Consider the following 7,614-nt stretch of genomic DNA (forward strand, 5'->3'; position numbering starts at 1 on the left):
TATGGGAGGAAGGAGTTTATTTCAGAGGTAGAGACTGAGAACCAAGATGCAACAGGCTCAACAAGCCTGTCTAGGGCAAAGCTAAAAAGAGAAGCCAAGAGTGTCAACTCCTGAAACAGGGCTCATTGGACTGGTCCCATTAAGGCTCCAGTGCCTCAATAGGCTCATCCAGCCCACTTTTAATCAAAAACTCCCCCACTTTCTAGTTCTATGACTGATAGCCTTAGGACCAGTAAAGAATGGTCTGTCCTAATGTCCACCTAGAGAACAGCGCACGCTCTGGAGGGCAGCTCAGTCAACACTGGGACCCTCAGGAGGCAACCACTTCACATGCAAGCAGGGGTCAACTGTCCCTTACATGAGAGCTTCCCAACTCCAGGGACGCTAGGCCAAGGAGACCAATCCTCCGGCACACCACTCGGGAAGCTCTGCCTTGGACAGAGAACAGTGGCCCGACTGCTACTTCTTGCTGCAGATCTCAGAGTTCTGCGTGATTCTGATGCAAAAACTGAAGTTTATCGTCAACTCTTCCCCTTACGATTCTATAAGGTGGAATGAAACAGGCTGAACTCAAGCTCCTCCGGAGCAGGGACAGTGACCGCCATTTTGCATCCCCAGCACCTATCACACGTTGGTGCTCAGTAAGTATCCACAGCTTCTGAATGATGCTGAGATACTGAGAAACTTGTCCAAAGTCACAGAGCCCAGCATCTAGGTCTCCTGGCCTCTAGGTCAGGATTCAGCACATCTTCTCTGGTTCTCTTCTTTTTCCAGCACTTTGCTTTAGAGTGGAATGGGAATGAGCCTTCTTCCCATCCACAGATATCAAAGACAGAAGATACCTAGAGTTCAGGGCATGTTTGTAGATAGACTTCTCATAGATTTATTTCTGTGTCATCTTGTATATAGATATATGTATATATACTTTTTTTTTTTTTAATACAATCTATATCCCCTTCCCTTCCCCACCAAACTCACTAAAGGAAGTATAAATCCTTCCAGGATTGCCATCAGGCTTTCCAAGATAGCCAGGGCCAAGAAAGAACCATCTCTCAACGTCTCAAGAAACAGCTAGCCTTCTGAGGCTCTGGGGTCATTGAAGCAGCAGCATTCCCAGGATCCAAGGGGAAGAGAGAGGAAAGGAAACAACTGTAGTGTGACAGGATTCTAGGATGAAAGTGTCCAGTGACTCCTAGAATGGCCGACTGGCTCCTGGAACTCTGAGGGTGGGAATAAAGGTGGGAGCCCTCCGGCTCTGCAGATGCTGCCCAAATAGTCTGGGGCTTGGGAGTAGAACTGGGGACCAGGCATGCAGGGATGGGGTGGTGGGAGAAGGAACACATGTGTGTTATGCTGGAGAAGGAGCAGCCCCACCTTCTGAATGACATGTAATAAACAGGGATAGATGCTGGCTCAGAAAGAAACAGGGAAGAGAGCATGGGAGGGAGGGGGACAATGGACACGTAAAAAAGTCACATAAAACAAAAAGTACCAACAAAAACACACTTGTACTTGCCTCCTCCCTAGAGAAGGTGTGATCTATGCTTGGGGGTGGGGAAGAGGAGAAGGGAGGTGAAGGGTCATGAACCTAGGATTATCAGCTGGCCAGGGGCACAGGAAGGCTCTCTGAGGACTCCTAAAGGGCAGGCAGGCAGCTGGGAAGCACATCCCCAGGAAAGAGACGACAGTCCCTTCAGTTCGACTTGGACCAAATCTTGGCGCTCCCTCGGAGCCTGGCAAGGGGAAGAGAGAGGGAGAGGCTGCAGGGAATCCCCTGACCCCTGAAGCCTGCCCCCTTCCCTACCCCCTTGCAAATGACTAAAGGGAATGATGGCAGCTGGGTTTCTGAAGTAAAACCAGGGCACTCCAGAAGCGAGCAGCTCTTGCCACACTGGCTCACCCCTTGCCCTTTGAGGCTTTCTTGCTGGGCTGGCGCTGGTTAGTGCCAGGAGCTGGTTCCCTCAGCTCAGTCAGGTGTTGCTCAGGGTCCTGAGATGTGGCTGCGGCTGCTGCTGCTGTTGTAACTTTAATGGTTTTTTTAAGGTTGGCGACCTACCAAGATGAAAGGAATAGGGGATAATGAGGAAGGTTCCAGAACCTGACAGTCACTGCCCACCTTGTCTGTCTGCTGCAGCCACTGTCCAACTGGACAACTGGCCCAGGGTGGAGGAGCTTGGGTCCATGCTGCCCCCTTGCCTCCTCACCTCACTCTCAATCTGCTGCTTCAGGCCCAGTTGCTGCTCCTTGTGCTGGTTGGCACGGCTCACCTGTTCCTCAATGCCTGACAGCACTACCTCACAGCCCACACACCTGTGGGAATCAGGAGAGAGAAGTGTCAGCGGAAGAGGGCTGTGATCACAGGCTCATGAAAAATAGAATCAGAAAGAACCCTGGGCTGGCCCGGTGGTGCAGTGGTTGGGTGTGCACGTTCCACTTTGGGAGCCCGGGGTTCACTGGTTCGGATCCCGGGTGAGGACATGGCACCAAGTGGCAAGCCATGCTGTGGCAGGCGTCCCACATATACAGTAGAGGAAGACGGGCATGGATGTTAGCTCAGGGCCAGTCTTCCTCAGCAAAAAGAGGAGGATTGGCAGCAGTTAGCTCAGGGCTAATCTTCCTCAAAAAAAAAAAAGGAAAGAACCCTAGATCCTGGCAGCCAAACCCTTGTCTGAATTAGGAACCCTCACCAGGGCACCTGGAAACCACCTGCAACAATATTCTCAGGACCTGGAAGGACACTCAGGTAGGATGAAAGAGGTATAAGGAAGTGCCTGGAGTGATGTGCAAGATGGCAGTAGGAACTAAAAACAAAATGGGGTAGGAGATACTTAAGAGAAAAAAAAAGAAGGTGTATTAATGAACTAAAGTTAGCCAAGAACACAAAGAGAAGAAGCGGAAAAGGCCCACAGCCTATGACAGCGCTGGTTACAGACCCAGGGGTTGACAGCTGACCGACCTCCCAGTGAGGATCCTCTGAAGAGTACCATTCCCCTTTTCCTCCTCCAGTTACTATACCAAGGGCACCAAGTCCTGCCTCTTACCCCGCAGGCCCTCCTCCACTCCTTTCCTCAGAAGCAGTTGGAGGAATGAGCTCATTTCCCTTCACCCTCTTGGATTCCACCTCTGCAGTGCAACCCAGCCCTCTCCCACTCAAAGCACCTCTCCCTTTCTTGGGGTGAGAAGAGAAGGGACAATGCCAGGACACGGTTCTCACCACTCTTGCAGGGTTCGGGCAATGGCACTGAGGTCCTGGCGCTGGATGTCCCGCCCAATGCTGTAGTCAACCTCCAGCCGCTGATTGCGCTGGTCCAGGGAACCGCGAAGCACATCGGCGTACACGGCCTCAATGACAAGGTCTTCCAGCTGCCGCACGTTACGCAGGGCAAGGGCCTCCAGCAACACTGCATATGGGATACACTGGAGCCCAGGGATGTTGGGCTGGCGTTTGTGAGGTTCCGCAGCAGAGAGGGCCTTCCAAGATTCTGCTTCCCTCCTTTCCCCCTGCCTGGGCTCACCTGCCTGCCCTCCACTCCTACTCCTAAATCCTTTTCTCTAAAAGGCTGGTTCTAAGGCAAAATAAATAAAAGTATTCCCACCTGAAAAATAACATCATGAGAAGGACAATCTTAACAAAATATAAGATTTATGCTCCCCTACCACGCCTACCTCCCACACCACAGAGGAACAAAGTGACATGTGCCTGAGTGTCAATCCTCTGGCCACAGCTCAGGATAGCACACAGACCTTGGGCAAGATCACCTTAATAAAATGTGTGGGTGACCTTGGTTCAGCCTTGGTCAACCACAGTTGCACACCTTGACATAAGGTGTGGGAGGTCTGGAGTTACTCTGTTTACCACTTCTCCTCAGCCTCCTTGCAGAGAGGCATCTCACGAAAAAGAGCCTGAGCTAAGCAAATCCTGACAATGACAGGAGAGTCAAGTAACAACTGGGAGGGCACAGATGGGCGGGAGTGGGATAGTGAACAAAATACTGAACCTAACAGGAAATACAGAGAGACTTCTGGGTTACGTTTCTTATTCCAGCAAACAGAAGCCTAGCGCTTCACCAGGAGAGACAGCCTCGTTGCCAGCTCTGCACACTGAGACTGCTGACTTTATACGGTGGGCAGGAGGGTGACTGTTGAACGCCACAGCCAACAGCATCCTAGTTGCCATTCTGACCCAAAACACAAAAGATGTTTTACCTAGAACTTAAGTTGACTGAAAAATAAAAACAAAACAGAAAACTAAGAGAACACTATTCAGCCTAAAAGGCTGCAGGTAATGGAGTTGAGATACAGACCTTAGACGCACTTCTCCTCGGGGGAAGGCGGGAAGAAGCAACAGTGTGGTTGAAGGCTGGCTGAGTGCAAATGGGCCCTTATGAAGGGACACACAGAAGGGTGCTCTTTGGCCCAGGACCAGGGCTGTCACTCACCTTGACTTTGGCAGCCAGGGTGACGACTGATAGGTGTCGAAGCTTATTCTTCTGAGCCTCTGTGAGTGGGGGAAGGTTCCGGGCTTCAGCTGGGAAAAAGGACAAAGTGGAGGAAATCCTGATTTCGCCTTGTGGGAAGCCCTAGCCTCCTTCCCCTGCTCTTTTGTTGTTGTTGTTGTTATTGCATTTTCCATGCCAATTCACATGGTGACCCTGACCCTGTGAACCTAGGGGATCTAACTAAGGTATGCCAGGAATTTCTTCTAAGGCCCTCCAGAAATTGCCCTTCTCCCACCTCCACGACTCCAGAGCTGCAGCCTCTCTGGTTACCTAAGTAGTCAGCATATGTCCCATAAGCAAACACCGTGAGCAGCCGGAATGTGGACGCGAAGTCACTCTCAGCCAGCTGCAAGAATATGAGGAAAGAGAAGAGGTGACAGGAAGGACCTCTCTCTCCACCCTCCCAGCCTTAATCTGGTTTGAACTCCACTTTCTGGCCCCATCTTTCTCCTCCAACACTAGCTCTCCCAGCTCACCAAAAGGAACTCTCTGCCTCTCTGATCACTTCCCCATAAGCAGGCCTCATTTCCCCTCCAGGCCTTTGCTTACACTATTCCCCCAAACCACAATGCCCTCTTCCTCCACATGCCTGCAATTCCTACCCTAAATTCAGAGTTGAAAACGTTCAGTGTTCAGTGTCTAATGTACACACACGGCAGACATTACAAACTGTGTTGTTTGGTCCTTAGAGTGTGTCTAATAGTTCTGAATTTGAATACCTTTAGACAGTTTGCTATACTCCCCAGTTCACCAAAGACTCCTGCTTCAGCCTCACTCATCTCTGACAGCTGCATGGCCTAGGCGGGCAGTGGAATTTGTGGCCTCTGTTTCAGACCCCCCTCACCCAGAAGGCTTTCATCACCTGGGCCAGCCCACCCAGATCTCCTCTCCTCCTAACAGTCATCACTCATTCTGGCATTTCATCAATCAAACTGTGCCTAAGGTTGTCACCTAAGAATATCTTTCCTTTCAACAAGATTACAGACCCAGGCTCTGGTATCCCACTAAGCAGAGCTATGCATGTAGTTGGTTCTCTCAACAAACACTTGCTGGTGTCATACATCTTAACAACCCATCCACTCCGAACTTTAAACTCTTAACACTGCTACTTCTGTGTGAACAGTTCTCTCTGCTGTGTTTCTAGCCACATGTGTTTGGGAAAAAGACACCTCCTACCTTTTTTAACTTAAGTGTGTCAGCTACCTTGCAAAAGGGGGAGAAGAGGGCATGCCAATTTCACGATTGTTCCTGCCACCTGTACCAGACTTTACACTTTCCCATAATCTCACCTGATTCCTACAATAACAGTGAGAGGCAGTATCAGCTCCATTTTTAAAAGAGAAAACGGAGGCCCTAAAATATATGTGTCCTGATCAAGGTGACATGATTATTAAGAGCTGTTACACTGGTGGAGACAGGCTGGAATCAGGTTTCCTATTCTGAATCATACGCTTTTTTGCTTAAAAATGAAAAATACTGGGTTTTTACAGCTCATTCGTCCCCAAGGGGAAAGCAGGTTTACTTGCATAGTTACTTTTGCAAGCTGCCAGTTAATCATCAACCTATTCTTGTTCAACTGAATGGTTATGGGGTTACAAAATGTGCCCTGCCCACCCATTCTCAAATTCAAACTTTAGCCCCAAGCTTCCCTGTGGGCTATTCAGGCCAGGAACCCACCTCTCTAACATTAGGCATATCCAGCAGTTCCCCAAACACGTAGACACCAGGGGCCTCCAGCACCTGGTGGATGAGTGTGGCCAGCGCTGCCCCCTTGGCCGACTTGGCCAGGAGCAGAAATTGCTCCTGGTTCTGCCCTGTCACCTTCACCTCGGCACTCATGGCTGCACTGAGGTGGGGGGACCTGGGCTCAGGATGTCTGGAGCTGCAAGGAAAGAGTATGTGAAGCTGGAGGTCCCTGAACACTGGGAGGATGGGAAGCACAAGAGCTAGGGACTGGACTACAAAGGCACTGAGTTACTTCTCCAGTGAGGAGACAGAGATGGAGCTGTCTAAAACTCGGATCAAGGAATCCTAAAACTGGCCCCTTTGACGCAAGTCTGGCTGAAACAGGGTGGCCACGCCCACCCTCCCCCATCCCTGGGCCTATATCCCAAGCCCCACCACGTGCACCCCACTGAATCCTAAGGCAAGGATGCAGTGGGGAAGGAGTGTCACATGGCGTACACCCAACGACGACGCTGCCTCAAATCGCCACTGGTGCCCCGCAAGTGCCCCCAGCCACGTGACCTCACCCTCACACTCCTTCCACGTGGCTCCGCCCCCTCCCTTAAAGAGGCCGCCAAGGGACGGTGGGCTCCCGCTGCCTGCCCGGTCGTACCCTGGATCACACTCTGCGGGCCGCTACCTGGAAGCTTCGTCTTCCAGCGCACCGGGCGGGGCCGCCGCTCCGTCACCTCCGGCAGCTGTTCTGAGCCCTTCCTGACACCTCTCCGCAGGGGCGCTCTGGCCACTAAACTCTATGGCTGGCTTCCGGCCGTACTTCCGCTCTTACGAGGCGGGTTTCAAGCGCGACATGCCCCGCCCCTGCTTTCCGACTCTGAAGCGCCTGTGAGCGACACAGGCATTCTACTTTCTGATTGGCTGTTACGGCAAGAAGGACGGGTGCCTTTTTCTCTGCTTTGTTTCAATAAAACTTTATTGTTGGACGAGCGCTAGACGCTAAACGCAAAGGGACGCTCTGGTCTCAGGCAGGTACCGGGTGCTTCTAGGAAGTGACTGCTCTAAGCTGCCTGAGATCTGGAGATCCAGGCTGCACGGGTGCCTGAGGAGAGAGGAAAGCTGTAATGGAGAGACAGAGAGAGAAGAAAAAAAACGGTGGGGGCATGAGGAGGAGAGGACGGAGACAATAATCAGTAATAGTTTAGCAGCAGAGATCACGTGGGTAGTTCACTCATTTTTTTGAGGAGCAAGGGAAAAGAAGTGGAAAAGGTAAAATAATAATAGCTAACATGTATCGAGTGCTTACTATTGGTCAGGCATCTTTAAAAATTTTATCCTATTGAATCCTCGTAACTATACCGCCTCCCCAGTGTGAATCTAGGACACCGTCTATCATGATTACAACATGTACTTGTAGAGTGACGCTTTCCTGTAT

The 7,614-nt window shown here is 51.0% G+C and overlaps 1 protein-coding gene across 3 annotated transcripts; it reads right to left on the bottom strand.

Moving 5' to 3' along the window:
- COPS7A (COP9 signalosome subunit 7A) lies at positions 1 to 7,002 on the bottom strand. Of its 3 annotated transcripts, none has more exons than XM_046676949.1 (8): positions 6,865 to 7,002; positions 6,177 to 6,381; positions 4,770 to 4,845; positions 4,440 to 4,528; positions 3,215 to 3,417; positions 2,205 to 2,310; positions 1,901 to 2,052; positions 1 to 1,733 (listed from the first exon to the last, which is right to left on the bottom strand). In XM_046676949.1, the coding sequence occupies exons 2-8, from the start codon at positions 6,336 to 6,338 to the stop codon at positions 1,694 to 1,696; spliced, it is 828 nt and encodes a 275-aa protein (XP_046532905.1). In that variant the 5' UTR covers positions 6,339 to 6,381; positions 6,865 to 7,002; the 3' UTR covers positions 1 to 1,693. The 3 variants fall into 3 exon arrangements, with proteins under 3 accessions (XP_046532905.1, XP_046532896.1, XP_046532912.1); XM_046676940.1 differs by having other exon boundaries at positions 6,838 to 6,990; XM_046676956.1 differs by having other exon boundaries at positions 6,752 to 6,922.
- Between the last annotated feature and the right edge of the window lie 612 nt (positions 7,003 to 7,614).

Source organism: Equus quagga, chromosome 1 (assembly GCF_021613505.1).
Source record: "Equus quagga isolate Etosha38 chromosome 1, UCLA_HA_Equagga_1.0, whole genome shotgun sequence".
NCBI classification, from domain to species: Eukaryota; Metazoa; Chordata; class Mammalia; order Perissodactyla; family Equidae; genus Equus; species Equus quagga.

Bases quoted from the DNA above. Each gene is read 5' to 3' on its own strand.
- COPS7A (XM_046676949.1), bottom strand. From the start codon at position 6,338: ATGAGTGCCGAGGTGAAGGTGACAGGGCAGAACCAGGAGCAATTTCTG. The intron at 4,529-4,769 runs GTAACCAGAGAG...CCTTTTTCCCAG, and splicing joins GACATATGCTGACTACTTAG to CTGAAGCCCGGAACCTTCCC. The intron at 3,418-4,439 runs GTGAGTGACAGC...CCTGGGCTCCAG, and splicing joins CCCTGGCTGCCAAAGTCAAG to TGTATCCCATATGCAGTGTT.